Here is a 25,825-nt window from a genome sequence, read left to right as displayed (position 1 = left end):
GCCGCCAGCACTGCCACTAATCCCACTCCCCCCCACCAAGGAGTAAGAGAAGGAATAAAAATAGAGAATACATAGAAGGGAGAGGAAAAGAGGAGGAGGGACAAGGAAATAGGGAGAGGAAGAATAAGAGAACGAAGAAAGATGGCCAGAGAGAGGGATGGGGAAAAAAAAACGAATTGGGATAGAGAGAGATAAAGGGAAAGAAAGGAGAACAAATAGAGTGGTACATCCTAAAATGTACCATAAGGGGTTTTATTACTGTACAAGCAGAAGGGACTCAGGGAGCACTAAATGTCTGTGGGTTAGCGGCACAAATTATTTGTTTTGCCTTGGGTGCTGACAAACTGCGCTATGAAAATAATTTTACTGGCAGGGATCCCCACAACTTGGGAAATTTTATCAAGGGGTCACGGCACTAGCAAGGTTAAGAACCACTGGTGTAGATCAAAGCATATTTATGTGTGAGACTGGCCCAGTCAAAGTCCAGACCTAAATCCAATTGAGAATCTGTGGAAAGACTTGAAAATTGCTGTTCACAGATGCTCTCCATCCAATCTGACAGAGCTTGCGCTATTTTTCAAAGAAGAATGGGCAAAATAGTCACTCTCTAGATGTGCAAAGCTGGGAGAGACATACCCAAAAAGACTTGCAGCTGTAATTGCAGCGAAAGGTGGTTCCACAAAGTATTGACTCAGTGGGGCTGAATACAAATGCACGCCACACTTTTCACATATTTATTTGTAAAAAAAATTTTAAAACCATTTATCATTTTCCTTCCACTTTACAATTATGTGCCACTTTGTGTTGGTCTATTGCATAAAATCCCAATAAAATACATGTATGTTTTTATTTGTAACATGACAAAATGTGGAAAATTGCAAGGGGTATAAATACTTTCAAGGCACTGTATATGAGGAAAAATTTGCATGGGCAGCAATTTGGTGCCGTCTGCACAGCAGAACAACACAACCGTTTAATGGGTTTTCTCATGTCCTGAGGTTTTCATAGTTATGGTTTTGGCAACTTTCAGATCAACATTAGATGGCACATCAAAGGTTAGCGGAACTTCATCCATATTCCCAATCTGGCCAATTTCAAAACCATTTTTCTTTCTAGCATCAATCACAAATTTATGAAAAGACAGAATCTTAGATTCATATTATCTTGGCATTTTTTGTACAATTCTAGTTTTGGTGCGCATAACAAGGTCACATCGCCTCATAAATCTGTAGCACCATGATGGTGATCCAGTAAAATCCTGAATGCCTTTGTCTACAGCAAGGCGTTTGGCTTCAAAGATTATCATTTTTGTAGAGATTGAGAAGCCATTATTCCGACGATGTGTGATCCATTCTGTCATGGTCACTTCTAACTGTGGCCACTTTTCAGCATGCCCGCGAAAAGCGTGCTTACTTTTATTTGCTTTTTGCAGCTGATCCTCCTGTTTCCTCCACTTCCTTATAATTTTTTTCAGTTGGAGGTGACCCAAAATATCTCTGCTCTTTTTCCATGTTCCTTAGCATATTTTACTACCTCCAGTTTAAAAGGAATTTTATATGCTAGTCTTTTTCTGCTTGATCATTCTTTCTGCTTAGAACCTGGTCCCTGGCCCCACTGTGGCTGGCTGAGCTGGCACCTGGTCCTTGCTGTGGGTGGCTGAGCTGGCACCTGGTCCCGTCAGTGGGTGGCTAAGCTGGTACCTGCTCCCTTGTCCCACTGTGGGTTGCTGAGCTGGCATTGGTCCCTGCTGTGGGTGGCTGAGCTGGCACCTGGTCCCGGCAGTGGGTGGCTGAGCTGGCACCTGGTCCCCAGCAGTGGGTGGCTGAGCTGGCACCTGGTCTCTAGTCCCACTATGGGTTGCTGAACTGGCAACTGGTCCCTGCTGTGGTTGGCTGAGCTTGCACCTGGTCCCTGCTGTGGGTGGCTGAGCTGATACCTGGTCTCTGCTGTGGGTGGCTGAGCTGGCACCTGGTCTCTGCTGTGGGTGGCTGAGCTGGCACCTGGTCTCTGCTGTGGGTGGCTGAGCTGACACCTGGTCCCTGCTGTGGGTGGCTGAGCTGGCACCTGGTCCCTGCTGTGGGTGGCTGAGCTGGCACCTGGTCCCTGCTGTGGGTGGCTGAGCTGGTACCTGGTTCCGGCAGTGGGTGGCTGTGCTGGTACCTGGTCCCCGGCAGTGGGTGACTGAGCTGGAACCCGGTCAGTGTTAATATCCAGTATTCAGAGACAGTGTTTAGCAATGCCTTTTTTTGATTTAGACTGTAGAATGCAGGGCAGGCACTGCTTGCAAATGCTATAAACTGGGACTTGAAGTGAGGCAGCGACCAATGAGGGCTCACTTTACTGTAGAATGAAGCACTGCTTCAGTGCAAATGCTATGAACTGAAAGGGACCAATGAGGGCTCACTTGACTAGTCATCTGACTCAGCAACAGGAGAACAAAGTGTTATACCTGAAGGGTTCCACATGTACTGCCACTTTAAGGCTGGCTCCACCCAGGAGTGATGACAAGGGTCAAGGGGTATAGTAGCCATCTTGGACACATGTAAGCAGTCTAATAAGATGTACTGTCCTGAGATGCTGTTGCAGTGTACAGTGAGTACTGAAATAAACATCCATTGTTCCAGACCAGAGTCTTGTGTCTCTCACAACACAGAGGATATAACACAAAGCAATGCACACTTTGTATATCATAAGCGTCTGATAAAATATGTGCATTGTTTTCTATAGTGCCACTGCCTAATAAAACATGCAGATTGGTTTGTATAATGTGCATAGTTTTGAATTTTGACAGGAGCAGTGCAGCGGCGAGTGGTTAATATACTGGTATTTATGTATTCAGAGGATTAGCGTGTTAATAAAGGGCCGCGCAGACGCAGTGTAAGACAATTTGAAAAATGACGTGATTATTGACGTTCCCATGGATGCACATGCGCAGTAGCCGATGTATGACAGAACACAGATTGAGTGTGCGGAGCAACACATAGTGATGTTGTGTGGGTGTGCCTCCGCGCACTGGACAAAGCAAAGCTTCCTGGGCTGATTCTACAAGGGCCGCCCCCTTCCCTTGCTGTGTGATATATGCAGGAGTGCTGCTGGGAGAAAGATGCCGCTACAGACCAGTCTGACCTCCCCGAGCTCAATCTGATGGCACTGGCTGCCTGACATCTGCAGACATGCTCTCTGACTACCGCTGGCCCGGTATATTAAATGGCGGAGGTGGGGGGGGGGGGTTCCATTCTAACTAATACACAGTTTTACTTTCTCCATCAACTCCCCACAGCTATTACCTTTTGTAGCAATTAACCCTATCTCCTAAATTTTAAGCTCTAGCAGCAGCGTCCTCTTGTACCAAATTGTAATGTAACTGTAATGTCTGCCTTCATTTTGTTAAGCGCTGCGCAAACTGTTGGCGCTATATAAATCCGGAATAATAATAATAATACATCAGTCAGTTCAGAGAGAAATGATGCATTGTTTCATAAATGTAATACATCATTTTCACTGTGACTGCATGCATAGTAATTTCTGTGTAATTAATAGCTACACAAGGAAACATATTATGAATCATAATTTGTTAATAAGATACTCATATGTATCAGAGTGCCGTGGACGGCAAGATACAATGTAACAGGCTAGATACCTTTATTTCATATTATGTCTTTTTCTAAAGACATGAATGCTATTACACTATATAAATGCACCGTCTTTGTAACACAATAGCACATTTATCTTTTCACTGGCAGTGGAAAACTATGGACATATGTTTCTTGCCCACTTTCTAGACCCTATCACGTTTGGCTTTCTTTTGCCTCCTCTTCTAGTAACTCTCATTATGACCTAAATTTCATGTGAATATGTCAAAATTTAATTTATCACATAATCATCTACCATGGAATCAAGTTTGTAAAATGTTTTGTGTAAAGTGATGTCATTATATAATGACCCTCCTAAGGATTGAAATGTAAACTATGGGGGGAAAAAAAAGTATTGCTTTTTTGCCAAATGTTGCAGTCCATTAAGCAGACAGGAAGAATATTTCGTAATTACCTGAAGCTTGTTTTGATGAATTTTATCTTGTAGGATTGAAAGGCATTTTGTGAAGTCAGTATAGTCTTGATCTGGTGTTTTAATCAGTTCACATCCCTAGAAGAAAAAGAAACCATATTAAGATTTTCAAACAAAACAGTAAGTATAGGATCTAAAACTGGTGCATACAGAATTTGGTGCAGCTGTGCATAGTAGCTTCCAGATTTTATTGTCAAAGCCTAAGGCCCCTTTGACACATGCGACTTGCGGATTTCTCGTGCTCGGCGGGGATCGCTCCGCTTATGACATATACTGTCCGTTCCGCTATGGAGAGTGGATATGGACACGCTCTCCTCTATGGGGAAATCGTGTGGAAACGGACTGCCTGTCCGTTTTCTACCATTCTGCTAGACGGACGGAAAATAGGACCACCATCTATCTGGATTTTGCAGGCAGGATAGAATCGGATGGCATCGGTGTCAGCGGACATGTGTCCGCTGACATCTGTCGCTCCATAGACAAAACTGGAAGGTCCGATCAGGTCCGCCTAAAAAACTGATAGGGTGGACCTGATCCGACAGACCATGTGAAAGGACCCTAACTGAACAAGCTGAAGTTAGAAGCTGATTGTTTACTATGCACAGCTGACCAAATTCTGTGTGCACCAGTTTTAGTAAATCTCCCTCTATGAGTCCAGGTTTACACTGAGCTGCGAGAATTAAAAGCTGAACTCGCACGATTTCACTCCCACATGTCAGTCCCAATTTCGGCTGCGGTTTCACAGACATCTGTATAGATTTCTGCACAGATGTCAATGTAACTCGCAGTCAGAAATCGCAAAATGTAGTACAGAAACGAATTATTGAAATCGGTGCGGATGCGGCGTCGCACCGATTAGGATGGTGCCATTGGTGTCAAATTGCATGTCAAAACGCTCCAGTGTGAACCAGCGCTGAATCAGCTTATCTTGGTGCCGACAATTTGGTGTAGGGACTGGAAGCTTGAAGCCTCTTTTGAATGACCCAATACTTTCTGAATCTACATGTTAGATATTGATTTTACAGCAGAACTTCACCCAAAGGGGAATTTCCACTCTTCCCCGTCCACATCCCTCCTCTGCCACATTTGGAATATTAAAATGTTATGGGGGGGGGGGGGGGGGACTGTAACAGATCCATTGGAAGTTCTTCTGCCCCACCACCTGTCTGCAACCTTCTGGTACACATCACAGGTGCCAGTGTTTTGGGATCAGGTGTTTTGCTGCATTTATTAAATGTGGTATTATTGTAAGTTTGGTATTATGTAATAAATAGATTTCTTGATTTTTAAGCATATTTACTCCTGTAATTTCTTGAATCCGTTGTATCACTTGGTGCCAAAATTTCTATATTTTCAAACACTCCCACCATATACAGTATGTGTCATTGTTCCTATTTCCCACACCCTCTCCAGAAAATCAGTGTTTTCTCCTTTTGATATTTGTGTGCTTTGATAGGTGTTATATACCATCTTGACAGACATTTATAATTCGTTTTTATAGTGTTTATATCTATTGCTGTTCCCTCTGCTAGTTTCAAAATTTTCTCTTTCTCTCGCTCACTCCAAGTTCTGCTTCCCACCTATTCAAGAAAGGCAGCATCAACGAAGCCTGTCTTTTAGTTACACAAAGCTACAGGTTTTCATTATGCACGACTATAAGGATGTCAGTCTTCTGCATACCATCCTTGAAAGTGGTTGTAAACCCTTACAAACCACTTTGACCTACAGGTAAGCCTAGATTAAGGCTTACCTGTAGGTCCAAGAAATATCTCCTAAACCTATACGGTTTAGGAGATATTTGCCCGAAGACAGGCACCGCTGTCTACGGCGCACTGAGCGCAGCATTTCCAACAATGGAGCTGCCGCGCGTGTCGGCTCCCCTGCGCATGCCCGGGAGTGACGTCATTGCGGCTTCGCCGAATGACAGCGGCGGAGCTGCGAGACCCCACCGAGAAGATGGATGCGCTGGACTACAGGGGACAGCGATGACTTTGCTGGCTCCTGTGTCAGGTAAGTGACACATAATGGGCTACTATGCGATGCATAGTACTCCATTATGCTTTGCCTTTGCAGGGAATGAAAGAGGAAGTAAACTCATCAGGGTTTACTTCCTCTTGAAGATAATGGGGTTGACAGCGCTCAGAAGCTGGACTGGGAAGTATTAAATGGTGGCTGCAGTAAACTATTTATACCTTCAAAAGGAACTCACTGACAGTTTAATAAAAGTATTACACAGTACAAAGTTAAATTGGGCAACGTTACCAATCTGGTTATCAGCCTGATTTGGGCACTGATTGATCACTATGCTAGTCCAGGGAAATCCAGATGGGAACGCCGACCATGCATGTGGCGATGTATAACGATGTGTGTGGTGAGCCGGACCCACCGGCTTGGATGGATAACGTCACTGCGGCTGTGGACTGGGCAGCATCCACATGATCAGAAGGAAGGGGCTGTGGTGGGCGTAACAGAGGCCGTCACTGGGCTCCTGGACAGAACTTACATGTCCGAAATGGGAAGCAGCTGTGGTCAGCGTGGAACGCAAACGCTCCTGTTGCTGTGACTACTGGTTTTGCATGCATGTGCTTTATCAAGTCACGGGAAAAGAGGCAAACAAAGGTTTATAAGCTCAATGTGGAGGCGGGACTGAGTAGACTTTAAAAAATGATTTTGGCTTATTAACCCATCAGTACCCATATCAGATACTACACAGCATATAGGCTATTTTGTGTTTATAGATCAAGAGAGATAAAAGTTGTCTATGCATCTCCACATATGTGTAACACACACAATGCAAAAATACACTAACAGCATATGACGTTATACTTCTAGGTCCTCATTCAACCCACTGGGTGACAAAGAATAAAAATAATAAATCCAATAGACTTCTCTCCTGCAAAGGAGAGAAAACCTTTCATTGTCAGTAAGGGAAGCGGAATGGCCTTGATCGCCACAACCTCCAGGCATCTGAAGTTTTTGCTGTGCGCCTGAAGAAAATGGCAAGGGACACTATGCTTATCACAGCCCTTATGTATGAATGACTCTTTAACAGTATTATTAATAATTTCAGCCAGACCATGGGGGACAAGTTGGCATGTGAGACAACCCCTCTTTCTACATTGAAACATCCCTACTATATTGTCAAAATAAGATCTAATATAATAATGTTTTTTTTTATTTGTCGTAGATAATTTGCTGGGGGCTAATATTTTTTTTTTTTTTTTTAATGTACGTGCCATCCTAAACGTAACTCGAGGGACCAGAGGTAATATAGAAACTAATCTCTGATCTTACTTTAAGATCCTGTAATGTTTAACATTTTTTTGACCCTCCCCTGCCTCTCTCCATCAGTTTTGGGATCACATTAACTGAGTGATGGAGAAAAACTGAGGAAAAAGAGAAAAATTGGAATACTAGTCAGTACCAGCTTGCACCACTATTAGAACACTTTTTAATTTTAGGATAGAGATGCCTCAGGACTGTCCATTGTTTTAAAGGGTTCCTGGAGAATGATCACAATTTTAAAGGGTGCTTTGACCAAAAAAAGTTTGTGAAACACTAGGGTAATGCATGTCTCTAGTATGAGAGCTGACACTTCCTGGTCAGTAAGAGGAAAAAATAATGTACCATTATTGGTATTGGGAGAAGGAATAATGTCAATTGTGTATATCAGTAGGAGGAATAGTGTCCCATTGTTGGTATCAGTGAATAGTGCCCAAGGGACAGAAAAAGGCTAGCAAAAACATAATTTTGCCTGCAAATTTGGACACCACTGCTATACATCGTAAGAGAAGAACCATGGAGCCTTTCTTTCAGAGTTGATCACAAACAAACATGAAATTATAAACTAATTCATGCCAAAATGGAATGATATATTGGCCAATTCTTCTTTTAACCACTTGCCGACCATGCAGCTCTTGCGGTGGGAGGGTGTCATATGACGTCATCCCATTTAAACAGGGAATGAGCGCGATCGTGCACGCGCATCACTGTTCTTTCGGTGGTGGCGTGTCACGGAGACCCCGCTCGCCACCAAGGGGGGTGAACAGCCATTGGGTATGACTGTTTACCACGTGACTGGCCGTGATGAAGTGACGGCCTATCACAGATGGTTACACACCCACTGTGCACGTCGGTGGCGGCGTGTTCCCGGGAACACTGCTCGTCACAGACGCTGGTAAACAGCCATTGGCCGGCTGTTTACCCACGTGATCGGCTGTGACTATTTCACAACTGATCACTAAATGTAAACAAACCGCGGTAACGAGATGTTACCGGGTTCTCCTCCTCACACACCGATCGTGTGTGAGGAGGAAATTGTGGTAACATCTCGTTACCGCTTACAGTGTACACCAATCACACTGATTGCCCCCCCCCAATAAAGAGGATCTGTCACCACCCATCATAGTACCTGTCACTCACAGTCCATCAGAGTACCCGAGTACCTGTCACAGCCCATCAGAGTACCCGAGTACCTGTCACAGCCCATCAGAGTACCCGAGTACCTGTCACAGCCCATCAGAGTACCCGAGTACCTGTCACAGCCCATCAGAGCACCCGAGTACCTGTCACAGCCCATCAGAGCACCCGAGTACCTGTCCCAGCCCATCAGAGTAGCCGAGTACCTGTCCCAGCCCATCTGAGTACCCGAGTACCTGTCCCAGTCCATCTGAGTACCCGAGTACCTGTCCCAGTCCATCTGAGTACCCGAGTACCTGTCAGTCCATATGAGTATCTGAGTGCCTATCACTGCCCTTCAGAGTACCCAAATACCAGTCACCAGGCCATCAGAGAACCTGTCACCAGACCATTAGAGTACCCGAGTACCTGTCACCAGGCCATCAGAGTACCCGAGTACCTGTCACCAGGCCATTAGAGTACCTGAGTACCTGTCACCGGGCCATCAGAGTACCCGAGTACCTGTCACCAGCCCATCAGAGTCCCCAAGTACCTATTTGCAGCCCATCAGAGTACTCGAGTACCTATTTGCAGCCCATGCCTCATAGAATATACGTTAGGGTGTTTACTTTCCAAAATGGGGTCATTTTGTGGGTAATTCCATTGTCCTGGTGCTCCAAGACCTTCAAAAGTGGGATAGGTAGGAATGAAATGAGATGTGTCGTTTATGCTCCTAGAACGCCTGAAGGTACTACTTCAATGTTCGGCCTCTGTATGTGGCCAGGCTGTGTAAAAGCCCTACACAAGTGGTATCGCCATACTCGGGAGGAGTAGCAGAATGTGTTTTGGGGTGCAACTTTTGCTATATACATGCTATGTGTTAGAAATATCTTATAAATTGACAACTTTGTGTAAAAATAAATGCGTTTTCATTTTTTTCCACATTTTCCAAAAACTTCTGGAAAAAAACTAACCATTCAAAAGACTCATTATGCCTCATAGATTATATATTGGGGTGTTTGCTTTCCAAAATGGGGTCATTTTATGGGCAATTCCATTGTCCTGGTACTCCAGGGCCTTCAAAAGTGTAATAGGTGGCTGTGAAATGAGATGTGTACTCGTAGAACGCCTAAAGGTGCCACTTCAATGTTGGTGCTCTGTATGTGGCCAGGCTGTGTAAATGTCTCACACATGTGGTATTGCCATACTCGGGAAGAGTAGCAGAGTGTATTTTGAGGTGTAATTTGTTGTATGCATATGCAGTGTGTGAGAAATAACCTGATATTCCAATTTTGTAAAAAAATTAAAAATCTTCATTTTGCAAAGAATTGTAGGAAAAAATTACAACTTAATAAAACTCACCATGCTACTTACTTAATACCTTGGAATGTCTACTTTCTAAAAAGGGGTCATTTGGGGGGTATTTGTACTTTTCTTACTTTTTAGGGTCAGGTCACACTGAGGCAGCACAACTTACAGCGCGATTGCCTCAGGCGACCCAGACGCGACCGCTGCGGCGACTTGCAAAACGACTTCTGTATAGAAGTCAATGCAAGTCGCCCCAAAGTCGTACAGGAACCTTTTTCTAAGTCGGAGCAACTTGTGTCTCTCCGATTAGAATGGTTCCATTGTACAAAGCGGGACGCTACTTGTCAGGCGGCTAAGTCGCCTGACAAGTCGTCATAGTGTGAACCGACCCTTAGTGTCTCAAGAAATGAGATACAAAATTTTGCTAATTAGTAATTTTTCTTCATACATTTTGGCTAAAATTTATGAAGAAAAATTACTAATTAGCAAAATTTTATGACAGAAACAAAGAAAAAGGAATTTTTTTCACAAAATTTTTTTATTTTATTTTTTTATTTATAGCACAAAAAATAAAAAACCCACTAGTGATTAAATACCAATAAAAGAAAGCTCTATTTGTGTGGAAAAAAGGACGCAAGTTTCATATGGGTACAGTGTTGCATGACTGAGTAATTGTCATTCAAACTGTGAGGCCGCGTACACACGCGGGGACTGTTCGCTCAACTTTGTCCGTCAAACAGTTTCAGCAAACAGTCCGCTCAAAATTAGCATGGACGGACTTGCCCACACACGACGAACGAACAGTTTGCTGAAACCGTGCGTGATGACGTGAACGGCACGTACGACGGGACGGAAAATACAACGTCCTATACACTGCATTACAACTTTCGGCGTGTAAATCCTTTCTGAGCATGCGCGGAACTTAGTTTGACGAACAAGCCTACACACGAGGGGACTGTTCGCTGAAACCAAGTTTCAGCGGACAGTTTTTCGGAAATTCCGAAAAACCTTGTTCAGCAAACTGTTCGCTGAAACTGTCCGCTGAAAGCCCACACACGGGCGGACTGTCCGCCGAAACACTGTTCAGCGGACAAAGTTGGGCGAACAGTCCCCGCGTGTGTACGCGGCCTGAGAGCGCTGAAAGCAGAAAACTGGTCTGGTCGGGAAGGGGGTGTAAGTGCACTGTATTGAGGTAGTTAAAGTGCTTGACATTTTTCTAAGGCTCAGTTCAGCAAGTCATCATTTGAAATGGCTTCTATGTTGTCTTATTCACATCCTAAATACATCTATGTTTCATACTTTGGCTTCCTTCTACTGAATTGGTTTAAACCTTTGATGTCAATTCCTAAGCTGCACAAGCATGTCCATTTAAATTTGTTCTCATACTGTGTCACACTTCGAAAAACCGGGAGATAGGATTTTCCAAATGCGGTTGTAAAAACATTTGTCATTTACCAGAGTTGTGAGACTGGAAAAGTCTCTCCACCCAAAACTTTTACTCTATCACTGTAATGCTGGATGATATCCAAACATCCATCACCTAGTAAAACATTTTTTCCCCTGCTGCTATCAGCACCCTATTGCATTTCTCTGCTCATTAAAGATGCAAATTCATAGGGGAATTTATCAGAACTGGAGCAGCTGTGCATGGAAACTAATCAGCTTCCATCTTTCATTTTCGAAGCTTGCTTGAACAAGCAGAAGACAGAAGCTGTTTGGTTTCAATGCACAGCTTCTCCAGATTCTGTCTGCTCCTGTTCTGATAAATTCCCCCACAGTGTCTGACTTTTGCAAATACCAAGACCAGTTTAAAGTGACATTAACCTCTTGTTGTCCACGCTATAGCCTAAAGATGGCTACAGTTTGGCCCTAAATTGCCAGGAGGGTGTCCATGTACGTCCTCCTGTGCATGTGATGCTTGTGGGATGTGTGGCTCGCTCTATGATCAGCGAGTTCACGAGACTCGGCTGATCACAGATCGGACTAAGGGGCTGATCCTGGCCCCTTACCACACGATCAGGTGTCAGCCAATGACAGCTGATCATGTGATGTAAACAGAGCCGGTAATCTGACATTTTCCCCTCGCGCTGAAAGCGTGAGGAGAAAAAAAAAGCAGATTACCATCTGGAGTAAATGGGGCACCTGCACACTCCAGACCCACTGCTGCTAAGCAATGCTCACCAGTGCCAACCACCAGTGTATATCAGCACTGCTAAGCAGTGCCCACCATTGCCACCTACCAGTGCCCACCAATGCCACCTATCAATGCCCATCAGTGCTTTATCATTAGTGCTGTATATCAGTGTCACCTACCATTGCCCATCAGTGCCACCTGTCAATGCCGCATATTAGTGCCCATCAGTGCCATCTCATCAGTGCCATCTCATGAGTGCCCACCAGTGCTGCCTTATCAGTGCTGCCTCATCAGCATACATAAATGAAGGAGAAGAATAACCTGTTTGCAAAATTGTATAACAAACGATGAAAACTGTTTTGTTTTTTTCCAAAACTGTTTTTGTTTGTTTAACCACTTAAGGACCGCCTCCTGTATATATACGACGTTATTTTGAAGAGGGATATCTCGGTAACGACAGCAGCTGCTGCCACAACCGAGATATCCCTCTTTACAGGAGGCGGCCCTGTGTGTGATAACAGTGGTCTCCTCGGCGGGTTCGCCGCAAGATCCCCGTTATCGGCAGCAGGAGAGGCGCCACCCCCGCCGTTTACCGGAGCAGCCGGTAGCGGCGGAGGCGATCGGGTCCTATCAATGGCTGGGTATGGAGACGAGTGAGGCTAAGATGGCCCCCACTCGTCTCTATACCATAGGAGGGCGAAAGCGACGTCAAAAAGTCACTTCCGCCCATATCTCTTAAAGATATATATATATATATATATATATATATATATATATATATATATATATATATATTTATTTATTTATTTATTTTTTATTTATATATATATATTTTTTTTTTTTTTTTATTGCAAGTAAGTCCAAATATGAGATCGGAGGACTTTTTGACCCCAGATCCCATATTTAAGAGGACCTGTCATGCTTTTTTCTATTACAAGGGATGTTTACATTCCTTGTAATAGGAATAAAAGTGATCCATTTATTTATTTATTTTTTTTAAAGTGTAAAATAAATAAAATCAAGTAAAATAAATAAATTAAAAGACCCCGTCCCGATGAGCACGCGCATAGAAGCGAACGCATATGTGAGTAGCGCCCGGATAAGAAAACGGGGGTCAAACCACACATCGCGATCGGTAGAGCAAGAGCAATAATTCTAGCCCTAGATCTCCTCTGGCACGCAAAACATAGAAATTTTTAAATGTCGCTTATGGAGATTTTTGAGGGTAAAAGTTTGACGCCATTCCACGTGCGGGCGCAATTTTGAAGCTTGACATGTTGTTTATCAATTTACTCGGCGTAACATTATCTTTCACAATATAAAAAAAAATTGGGATAATTTAACTGTGAATTTTTTCCAAAAAAAGTGCGCTTGTAAGACCGCTAGGCAAATACGGTGTGAAAAAAAGTATTGCAATGACCGCCATTTTTTTTCTCTAGGGTGTTAGAAAAAAAAAATATATATAATGTTTGGGGGTTCTAAGTAATTTTCTAGCAAAAAAAAACTGTTTTAAACATGTAAATGCCAAATCTGAAAAAGAGGCCTGGTCCTTAAGTGGTTAAAAAAAAAAACAGTGGTGATTAAAAAAATTATAAAAAATGAATGTGGGTACAGTGTCGTATGAAGAAGAAGAGAGATCGAAACCACCTTCCACCTGGCGTTTTCCACCTCATGTGCTCTCCAAATACAAGCCCCCCTTGGGGATGCACTCACCAGAAAATCAAGGATATAAGAGCCTTCAATATACCAAACCACTATATTCTTTGGTCGTGGGAAATCAAGGATATAGGAGCGTTCAAACCATTACATTCTTTGGTCGCTAGATGTCATCATAATGGGGCGGTCCAAAGTTCATAAAGGAAACAAGATCATACTGACATAGCGTGATACTGTTTAAAAAACCTTTATTATAGACCCCCCATACAAAATAGGCGTACCAAATATATTAAAACAAATCGCATTAGATAAGTGTACTGTGGCTTGTTTCTCGTGGTGAGCCCCTTCGGTAACCACGAACGACCGCTCTGTCCGTTCGATTTACTTCCTGGTACCTTGGTTAGTTCACGATCGAGTAACTGGAACGCACACGTCACTTCCGGTGTGTGTTACGCCCTGACGCGTTTCGTCATTTCCGACTTCAAGACGAAACATTGCCCACAGATGCTCGATAGCATTTAGGTCTGTAGACATGCTTGGATAATCCATCACCTTTACCTTCAGCTTCTTTAGCAAGGAAGTGGTCATCTTGGAGGTGTGTTTGGGGTAGTAATTATGTTGGAATACTGTCCTGCAGCCCAGTGTCTGAAGGGAGGGGATCATGCTCTGCTTCAGTATGTCACAGTACATGTTGGCATTCATGGTTCCCTCAATGAACTGTTCATTTTTGTGCATCATCTTTAGAAGAGGCTTCCTTCTGGGATGACAGCCATGCAGACCAATGTGATGCAGTGTGTGGCATATGGCCTTAGCACTGACAGGCTGACCCCACACCCCTTCAACCTCTGCAGAAATGCTGGCAGCACTCATATGTCCCTTTTCCTTAAAGATAATCTGAATATGATGCTGAGCATGTGCACTCAACTTCTTTGGTCGACCATGGTGAGGCCTGTTCTGAGTGGAACCTGTCCTGTTAAACCGCTGTATGGTCTTGGCCACCGTGCTGCAGCTCAGTTTCAGGGTCTTGGTAATCTTCTTATAGCCTAAGCCATCTTTAAGTAGAGCAACAATTCTTTTTTTTCCGATCCTCAAAGTTCTTGAGGTGCCATGATGAACTTCCAGTGTCCAGTATGAGAGAGTGAGAGCAATAACACCAAATTTAACACAGATGCGACCTTGTAATACTAAAAAATCATATGACACCGGGGAGAGAAAATGGCTAATTGGGCCCAATTTGGACATTTTCTCTTAGGGGTGTACTCACTTTTGTTGCCAACAGTTTAGATATTAATGTGTTGAGTTATTTTTAGAGGACAGCAAATTCACACTGTTATACAAGCTGCACACTCACTACTTTACATTGTAGCAAAGTGTAATTTTCTATGTGCGGTCAAATATGAAATATGAAAACATATAATAAAATGTTCACAAAAATGTATATATTTTATATATATATATATATATATATATATATATATATATATATATATATATATATATATATATATATATACACACACACACACACAATAAAAAAAATATTTTCTTTATAAATTTAGGCCAGTATGTATTCTGCTACATATTTTTTGGTTAAAAAAAAATCTCAACAAGCATATATTGATTTGGTTAATATAGGCAAAATGATTAATACAGGCAAAAGTTATAGAGCCTACAAACTACGGGATATATACTGAAATGTTCATTTGTTTTTTTTTTTTTACTAGTAGTGACGGCGATCAGTGACTTATAGCGGGACTGCGATATTGCAGTGGCCAATCACACACCAAGGGGTTTATTTACTAGAGCTAGAGAGGGCAAAATTAGTCACAATTCTGCAGGTAAATCAATCAGCTTCCAGATTTTATTGCTAAAGCCTAATTAAACAAGCTAAGGTTAGAAGTGGATTGGTTTCTCTGCAGAATTGTAACAAATTTTGAGCTCTCTAGCTTTAGTAAATAAACCTCTGACACTTTTTGGGAACCAGTGATAACTAATACAGTGATCAGTGCTAAAAATATGTAACCATGTTGGGATTGGCATGCCAAGACAGCGCTGCTGCATCATTCACACATTTCCCTGAATGGGACAAGTGCATTTGACCTTAATCTGTCTGATGGTGGAGGGACTAATCACTTGTAGGGCAATTCACCTCTGGATCCCTTTTCAAGTTTTTATGAACTTTTTGGCATAAAGATTAATTTACTTACTCTGTCCTCCTTGGATTTTTATTCAGAAATGTATTTGTTGTGTTTTATTAGTTGCACTGCTAAAAATATGCACTGTCACTGTAATTATGACCCTGGCTGGGAAAAGGTTAAGTATCTAGGGTGATCAAAAGGTTAAACGTGTGTCTAGACAGTGTTTGTGTGCACTATGTGTGCTGCTTTCACCAAGGGAATTGATGGATTATGTCCCTTGCTTTGCGGGGAAAGAAAATCCATTACTTCCCCACTGACAGGGCAGAGCTCTGCCTTGTTTACATAGGCAGGGCTCTATCCTTTGAGTCTTCCTGAAGATATGTGGGTGCCGGAGGTCATTCACCAGCTGGCACCCGTTGATCAGCATCTGCTCTGTATAATCACAGCACAGCTGGGTCACTAGCGGTGCGCCCCCTACCCGGAAGTGTCTGATCATGTACCTAGCCACCTTGCTGCCGTATATGTAAGTTATACAGTTGACAAGTGGTTAAAACCTCAGTTGTAATCACTTTCAGCAGCCTCTGACAGCTCTTTACCATGTGATCAGCTGTTTCCAATCACAGCTGATCACAGTGTAAACAGGAAAAGACGTGTATCAGCTTTTCCTCTGCTCGCGCTGACAGACATGAGTAAAGGAGAGCAGATCGTCTGCTCTCCTGATGGGGGGGGGGGGTTCCTGCACTGATTATCAGTGCAGCCCCCCTGAGGATGCCCACCCAGAACCACCAGGGATGCCCACCCATGGCCAGCAATGATGGCCACCAGGGATGCCCAACCATGACCTGCAATGATGGCCACCAGGGATGCCCATCCATGACCATCAGGTAAGCCCAACAGAGCCCACCAGGGATGCCAATCATTGCCCATTAGGGATGGCACTCTGTGCCCATCAGTGATGCCTGTCAGCGCCTCTGATCAGTGCTGCCTATCAGTGTCGTCTATCAGAACCACCCACCAGTGTGTCTATATGTGCCTTCCAGTGTCAATCAATGCTGCCTATCAGTGTCCATCAGTGCTGTATATCAGTGCAGCTTATCAGTGCTGCATATAAGTGCCACCTCATCAATGCCAATCAGTACTGTCTCATCAGTGAAATACGGCAGTAAATCGCGCACCTACTATTTGATGTACTAAATTGCTAAGCTGCTACCACTAAACTGAGTTAAAATCACTAGTACAAATTGAAAGAGGTTGGTAGGGGGCACTAATAATCTCGTGAAACCTTAATTTAAGAAAATGTATTTAAAAAAAAGAAAGAATATAAATAAATAAATACACACCTGCCTCATCAGTGCCCATCAGTGAAGGACAAAACTTACTTTTGTACACGTTTTGTAAAGAGAAACAATGAAAAAACGTTCCGTTTTTTTATTTGTAGCGCAAAAAATGAAAATCAAAGAGGTATTTAAATACCACCAAAAGAAAGCTCTATTTGTGAGGAAAAAAATGATATAAATTTTGTTTTGGTACAGTGTCGCATGACCACGCAACTGTCAATAAAATCGGGAGAGCGCTGAAAGTTGAAAATTGTTCAGGGCAGGAAGGTGTATAAATGCCCTGTATTGAAGTGGTTAAAATGTTTGAGTGTTTCTTATCATTTAAAGTAGCTCTAAGGCTTGGTTCACACTGTTCCAGTGCGAATTTTGCATCTCAACTTGCTTGCAATGTGATTTCAAAACTACTTTCATGTGACTTTGATGTTTTGTGACTTTGGCTTTAGCAAACCATAACAATACAGGGTTACACATATTATTGAACTTACAAAATCCTCTAAAGGTGCAGCCAAAGTCACAAAGAGAAGACAAAGAAACAACTTCATTGTGACTTTTTGTGATTTTAACATCACAGTCTATGGCATTCATGTAGCAAGGAAGACGCAGAAAGGTAGTGCAGGAACTATTCTTTTTTTCACTGTGACTTGAGCCGCAGCAATTAAGATGGCACCTATATAAATAAATGTGTTTTGACTTGTCATGCAACTTTCTGTGTTGCGTGTCACAGCAAGTTGCATGAGAAGTTGCAGCACTGTAAACCTGAGCTAAAGCATACCTCCAAACTCATTTAATTATTTGGACTCCAGGTGTGCAAACTACTAACTGCAATTCACTTTCCTTGAAGTAATTAGTCTACGGATTCACTTACTCATTGTGAATGTGTAACTGCTTGCCGACCATAAAACATAGATTTACAGCGATAAGACGGCTCAGCTGTGCCAAATCACGTACCTAGTACGTGAACTGACACTTCCAGGTAGGGGGTGCGCATGTGCGTTCCGCCGGTGACCCGGTTGTGCTGTGATTAAACACAGCAGAGGTCAACGGATTACTGCCGCCACTCAGGGATCGTCATGAATTTACATAGGACAGAGCCCTGCCTAAGTAAACAAGGCAGAGCACTGTCCTGTCAGCAGGGAAGTAATAGATTTTTTTTTTTCCCTGCAAAGGAAGGAATAAAATATATATTTTTTTTTAACAACTGAAGCTTTACAATCACTTTAAGTAGTCCGACACAAGAAGGTCCGACTTTAGAAAAGGTTCCTGCACTACTTCAGTAGTTGGTGGTTGGAAATGCTGCTTAGGTTGATTTGATTTTAAACCTGGTTGGCCACTAACAGCCGATACTTACAAAATAAGCCCTGCAAATTAAAACCTGTATGTAACAAATACAGTATATACTGTATAATATACATCTGTAAGCTAAATGAGTGAAAAATAAAGGAGTTCTGAAAAGTGCAACAACTATGTCAATAATATTTTCTTTTCCAAGTCGTAATAGATTGTAAACAGAATGTATGAAAACATAAAATAAAATAAAAAATACAAGAATAACACTGACATTCAATTATACGTACGAAAATCTCAAAACAATAATGTACTATGAAAGTATTAACTCTTTAATATGTATACATAAATAATGGCATATTAAGAAATCTTAGACTCAAATTAGTGGTTAATGTTCAGAAATGATCAACACAGTGAGGTAATATATGCATATGATGTACCAAGAGAATATTACCGCTGACAGAGATGCTTATTAATAGTGATCATTGAATTGCATTTGGTAAACCAATTATCTTTTGTAGTCCATTCACTCAGTTATTTATTCTGTTCTGCTCTGGGACCTTTTAATCTCTGGCTGATGCAGCACATCTGGTAAAGTGTGAATAATCTTGTAACGAAGATAATTCCAGTATGGGTAGAAGTCAGTTACAGTGGTCTCATGCACTATAAACATGAAAGCTAAAATTTGACTGTTTGCTGTAGGCTACACAGAGATATTTTTGTCCACTTCTTCCATTTAACACAAAATCTGAACAAGTGTTATTCTATGTTCACAAAATAAAATCTCAAAGGCAGTGGTGGCTGGTCGGTTGGTCAGTTACCAGCTACGCACTTGCCCCGTCTATGTCGCGTGCAACAGTTCCCTCCAGGCGACGGGCAGCAGCTTACCGTGTCTCATCCTTGGCATTGCGGCAGCCATGCATCTCCTCCCTCCTCCTCCTAGGCCAATAGGATCACTTCTCCTTTTGGGCAATCAGGAAACGGGTCTCATGATCCGTTCCTGATTGGCCAGGAGGAGAATCAGTGTGACAATAGTGAATATTAATTTGCTATTGTCACACAATTGGTTGGGCTCAGGGTGCAGTGCTCTGCTCCTCAAGCCCACCCTTTATTGAAGCCTACTAGAGCCTTTGGCTCTAATCACGTGCTTCAAAAAAAAAAAATTGGAATCCATGCCTTCAGTGCCCCGCATGTAGATCAGGGGGCCGGATGCATGCATAGGTGGTGGCGCCCCTACACCCTAAATTACGGGCCACCATTGCTCAAAAAAGTTTTGAATTGTACAGAGAATTTACAACAAGAAAGATTGATAAAAGGATTTTATGTGAAGGAAATGCACTCTAAGCCCTTGTACACACAGTTAGACATTCAGGCGGAAAATGTCCAATCGGACTGTGTTATCGGATAATCCGACTGTGTGTGGGCTCCATCGGACTGTTTCCGTCAGAATATCAGACGGACAAAGTTTTAGAGCTGGGCTATAAAACTTTCCGACTACATGATCTGATCCGACTTTGTCCGATTGTGTGTAGAGAATTCCGATCAAAGTGCCACGCATGCTCAGATCAAATTCCTAGACCAGAGCTATTGGCTACTAGCCTGAATGTAGTCCCGTCGTAACAAAATAATGTCATCACACACAAGTTTCGAACAAAATCTGATGGATTTTGTTGTCGGAATGTCCGACCGCGTGTACAAGGGCTTAGGCTTCATGTACATCATGCCTACATTTACAGCGGCCGTGGGAAAACATTTGCCCCATTTCGCGTTCTCCTGTAGCCAGCTATAAAAACTTTCCTATCCTTAATATGATTCTTCTGCGTTCAGGAGAGGCTAAAAGCTTATGTGTACATTGGTAAATATGCTTTGATAAAGTTAAGGATTTGTGGCAAAAAAATGCCAAATGTTGAGGAGCTGCCAGTGTACAAGCTCAACAAAATAATTTATAGGACCCCAATTCCCCCCAAAAAAGTTGGGACACTGTAAAATCTACATAAAAACAGAATGCAACAATTTGTAAATCTCATAAACCCAAATTTTATTCATGATAGAAAATAAAAAAACATATCAAATGTTTAAACTGAGAAAATTGTACCATTTTTACCATGGTGTAGTTTAGGTTAATTTAGTTTTACTAAAAGGAACACCTGTATTTTAAGAGATAATCTTATAGTGTGAAATGAATCAATGCCTGGGCCTCAACGTTTTATTTATTTTTATTTATTTTACTGCAAACTTTTTTTTTTTTAACAATACATTTTCAAAGCTGTATATTTTTTACATCGAATTTAGACTTTTACAAACAAATATAAAATGAGTATGTTCTTTTGAAGGTACATATGGGACATTCCTTATCTAAACAGTGTTTAATGTGACTCAAACTATCATTTGCTAACTGAAAAACAGGACTTGTGTATAAAGGCTTTTCAAGGGTAGTCATGTTGCTCCTCCCCAGAGTGGGGGAGTGAGCATAGGCACTGTAAAACAGGAAGTGATTTAGTGGCCAAATCACCAGGTGAAAATAAAAGAAAAAAAAGCATATTAAAGAAAACAAATGCAGCCACCACGGAACAGAATCTTTGGATCCGCAGCACACCTTCAATAAAGACTTTATACTTTACTTTCTGTGTGGGCAGCACACCCACACAGAAAGTAAAGTATAAAGTCTTTATTGAAGCATAAATATTAAAATCACTGGATGGGTACAGGCAGGCGAAATGCAGGTAGGTTGACACGTTTCACACTATAGAAGTTCTTTATCAAAACCAATGATGCAGCCACCACATCTACGGACTGTAAGAAGCAATGTACTTTAAAATTATTATACCATAGTTTGTAGACTTTATAACTTTCAAACTTTATGAAGAAAGATTATTTATTTGCAAAATGTTATAACAGAAATGAAGAAAAACACGCTTTTCCGTTTACATAGCAAAACTAAATATCATCAAAGCAAAGTTCTATCTATCTCAAAAAATGAAATACATTTTTAGTTGGGCACAGTGTTGAATGACTGAGTAATTGGCATTCAAAGTGTGACAGCGCTGAAAGCTGTAAATTGGTCTGGACAGGAAGAGAGTGAAAGTTTCCAGTATAAAAATGGTTAAAGAAGAACATAACTGTGAAAAAAGATCCAAGCATACTGTATCTCTCTGAATAAAATCAAATATACCAGTGAACTATGACAAATGTGGCTTTGCTGAATGATTGCTTTGGACTGTTTTGTGAAAGCAGATAAATTGAGGGAACACACAGTACCTTTTCAGTATAGAATTCCTTCACCAACGGCTGTAGAGAATCAAAGTCACCACTGATGAAATCTGGCAAATATCTTAAAAAGAGGGATAAATTATGCATTACTGGTTCGGTATTTTTTTTAAACTTAGTCTAAATTATTAAAGAAAGTGTAGCTTATATAAGAATAGTTTATATAAGTTTTCAAGCATAAAACGAACAATGATGCTTTTCAAGACCCATCAGTTATAGAAATGAAACGTTATATTTTAAAATAACCAAATGTGGCATGGTGTACCACTGATAACAAGATAAGATACAAAAAAAAAAAGAAACTATCATGTATTTTGTTTATAACAAAGCAAAATAAAGTACCACCAAAAGACAAAACAATGGAAACTGGTAGATCTAAATGAAGAAAAGATACAGTAGAGGTGTATGTGGTCTGTTCTTCAGAACCTCCCTATGGTAAATATCTGCTATGCTCAGATTGAGGTCTATAATTGCCGGCAGAAGTCTTCCTTGGGGGCGCCTTCCTCCCCAAAAGCATGTTTCTTTTTGTCCCAACTCATCGCTACAAACCAAAAAATAAGATAAATACTGTAGCTACTGTCATTCATAATGATCTTACACTTTCAGTTACTTGTTATAACTCGTCCTCATCTCGATATGTAAGCCTCCAATCATAGCTCCACCTCCAAGTTTAAAAAGAGATACAAGGTCATTCTGAACTCCCTTATGCCAAGTGTCTGCATTATATTTAGGAAATGGTGAAGGTGTTCCTCCACATGCAGAACTGCATAAAGGCAAGTTTGGAATCTTATCTATGGCATCCTTTAGCGCAGTGGTTCCAAACCTGCGGCTCGGGGGCCAGATGCAGCCCTTTGCTTGCTTTTATCCAGCGTATGGGGCACCATTTTATCCACTAATACCAACAATGGGGCTTAATTAACCCCACTGACACCAATGAAGGGACACAATTCCTCCTAATGCTGCCAAACCATGGAGCACTATTCCTCCCAATGACACCAATGAGAGGGCACAATTCCCTCCAATGACACCGTTAGGTGGGCCGTTAGCCTAACCACTTAGGAAGTTGCTGTATAATTTCTTTTATACCAGGGTATTTAAAAGAAAAAGTTACTGATGTTGAAGTCCGCTTTTAATAAGCTTTACAATAAACAAAAATAAATAAATAAAAGTATTCTCTGTCCGAAATGTGTACAGTATATGTAGTATATGTTTTATATATATATTATATATATCAAATTTCTTGTGTACTATATTACTTAAAACATGTTTTTTAAATATTAAGATATGTTCGGAACAAGGTATTCATCAGAGTACCTGTCACCACCCATCAAAGCACCTGTCACAGCCCATCTGAGTACCCGAGCACCTGTCACAGCCCATCTGAGTTGGGCTGTGACAGATGAATTAATGTATGTATATTTTATACACAGTTACATTGGTCCAGCTTGGACCAATGTAACCATGTGTATTTCATACATGGCTGATGCTCCTGGAAGCTGGAAATCACTAAAGCAGACACCGCTACTCCATTGATCTCCACTTGCTGCTGGGTCCTGTTCTGAGTGGCAGCCCTGCTGCATTCTGAGCACAGGTTGCTCAGGTGCTATTCAGAGTGGTTTGCATTTTCTAGATCAATGCAAAGTGTTCTCTGATTAGACAAGGTGGAGAGAGTGATATCACTGTGCCACCTCTCTGTCTCATCCAATCGGAAAAAAACAAAAACATGTTTTAAATGGCGCCAATGCTAATTGGCCCATTTCTTGTATTTGCAATGCAGCAGGCTGTCCAGCACTGGGCCCACAAGCAAGTGGAAATCACTGGAGTAACATGGACTAGCGGGGTCAACATTACTGAAGTGGTTTCCAGCTTCCAGTCAGGTATGGTTTATACAGTACATATGGTATTTACAGTTACATTGGTCCAAGCTAAACTAATCTATGTATAACGTACCCATTCCTGGTTTCATATTAGCATAGTGTACTATTCATTTTAGGTAGCACATGAATCTCCAGGCAGTAATTTGCGGAGGACAAGATGCTGCATTCTGATTCCTCAATGCAGTTCTTCAGACCTGAAGCTGGGAGGTCATTTTTAATTCATTTATTGCTGAGGAAAGATTACAACTGGGGTAACAGCTTTGTAGTCTCATGTATTTTACGTATGTTCCCACTTCCCATTCAGCTAGTCAATTTGAAAAAAATAAAATAATAATACATGTGGTAGCCAAAATATCAGCCATTTAGAATCACAAACAACACTCATGTCATATCGCTTTGTTATAAGGATGCGATAAGAGCACCGAGTGTATAATGGGCCGTATTGTACGCACAGACTAAAAGACCTGGCTTCAATTATCGGATGACTACCGCGGTGAGCTTGCCTGATTTTCATGACAGAAAATTACAGGTTGTGCATCTTTCAATTACAGAGAATTGTCAGATGAGCTACATATTTTGATTAGTGAATCCATTAAACAACAAGCTCATTTCAAGTTATTGTTTTATAGATGTTTCACGCAAAGGTGACAGCAATTACTCAATGTAAATGGACAGAGGATGCACAAAGCACAGACTTCCTGTGCTGATTTGGAGTGGAGTGTATGTATTCAGATCTAAGTTTTAGAAGATTAAACTCGAATCTCCACATGATGTCTTTTCAATGGTCTTACACACAAGGCCAGCAATAGATTATCTTTGAAAAATATGGAAATTGAAAAAAATAATCTGTTCCAAATGTAACTTGTTTTTTATAGCTGAATGCCAGACAGGAAAATATCATTTATATACATTCTTCAATAGTCACAAATTGTATATATATATTTTTAAACTTATTTTAGGTATTTATATAGTGCTGGCAATTTATGTAGTGCTTTACATACTGTACATTCACAACATTCACATCTGCCCCTGTGCCCAAGAAGCTTACAATCTAGGGTTCCTATTTGGCATACATACACACAAATACTATGCAGGAGCCAATTAACCTACCAGCATGTCTTTGAAATGAAGGAGGAAACTGGAGAAAACCCACGCAAGCTTAGGGAGGACATTCAAACTCCATGCTGATAGTGTCTTGACCAGGATTTGAAACTGGATCCCCAGTGCTGCACGGATATCCACTAAGTCACATTCTCTTTGAATATATCATACTGTATTCCCTTTTAAATCCACATATTACCTTGTAAAAACTGCAGTGAGATTATCACTGTGATGTACATGACTTGTACGCAGAACAGAGCCATGTGTGGGGATCCAGCAAGGTCAAATACAATAAGCTTCCTACTGAAACTGCAAGGGGGTGGATACAAGACTAGTCACCATGCACAAGGAGAGAGAGCAGAACAGACTGGTTCTTAATACAGACAACTCCTGCACAGAGCAAAGTGCAGGATTTGTTCTGTGATGGATTATTGAACAGACCTAAGAAGAAATAAACTAAGGATACCAGGATTCAAGACTAGGCCTTTTGTATTTAACTACTTTATTACCAAATCATAGCCGAAAGAGGGCTAAAGCGCTCTTGTTCTGGGACGGCGTCCATTGAAATCCCCCCAGAACACCCCTCCTCTGGGGTGCCCACCGGGCGCGCTCTGCAATCGATGTGTCCTTTGGTCACAGCTGATCAGAGCTGCCCTTTGCTATGTGATTGGCTGTGTCAAATCACAGCTGATTACAAGTAAACAAGCTTGCTGGTTAACGGTATTCCTTTCCTCACATGCTGTCACATGTCGATGTGTGAGGAAAGGTGAGCTGATAAGCAGTAAGGCTGACAGGGCACATTTACCTGTACATTGACAGTCAGGGCACTGATCATCAGTGCCCATCAGTGAATGTTATCAGTGTCCATCAGTACAGCTTATTAGTGCTGCCTCATCAGTAAAAAAAAAGGAACAGAGGGTGCACCAGCCTAGTGCGTTACCTTTGTGATAGCTTTATAATTGTAAAAAGCAGATGTATACTCGCAAACAACATCAGCAATGAGCAATATCCATTAGTATGCTTGAAGCAGCCTGGTCACCTAGTCAAGTCCCAAACGCGAGAAGACCTTCCAAAAGGCTAATGAACCAGGCTACCAGGAAGAGGGGATCACCCCTCGAAATGCATCAGCCTTCTGGAATGTCTTCTCACACTTGGGACTTGACTAGGTGGCCATGCTGTTGTAAGCCAACTATGGACTTTGATATGCCTCATTGCTGATGTTGTTAGTATCTGTTTTTTACAATAATAAAGCTATCACAA

General features: G+C 41.7%; 1 protein-coding gene across 2 annotated transcripts in view; it reads right to left on the bottom strand.

The window, feature by feature from the left end:
* The window catches only part of TPK1 (thiamin pyrophosphokinase 1), an 805,392-nt gene that overhangs the window by 477,636 nt on the left and 301,931 nt on the right, over window positions 1-25,825 (bottom strand). For both annotated transcript variants that reach the window (XM_077491603.1, XM_077491602.1), the window contains exons 5-6: window positions 21,579-21,651; window positions 4,048-4,143 (exon numbers count right to left, since the gene is read on the bottom strand). In XM_077491603.1, the coding sequence (XP_077347729.1) occupies window positions 4,048-4,143; window positions 21,579-21,651 (169 nt within the window). The remainder of the gene's footprint in view (window positions 1-4,047; window positions 4,144-21,578; window positions 21,652-25,825) is intronic.

This window comes from Lithobates pipiens, unplaced genomic scaffold (assembly GCF_037356315.1).
Source record: "Lithobates pipiens isolate NorthernLeopardFrog02 unplaced genomic scaffold, aLitPip1_a1.2 Scaffold_19, whole genome shotgun sequence".
NCBI lineage: Eukaryota > Metazoa > Chordata > Amphibia > Anura > Ranidae > Lithobates > Lithobates pipiens.
The sequence above is the reverse complement of the archived record's forward strand: the minus strand, read 5'-3'. Positions and strand labels throughout refer to the sequence as shown.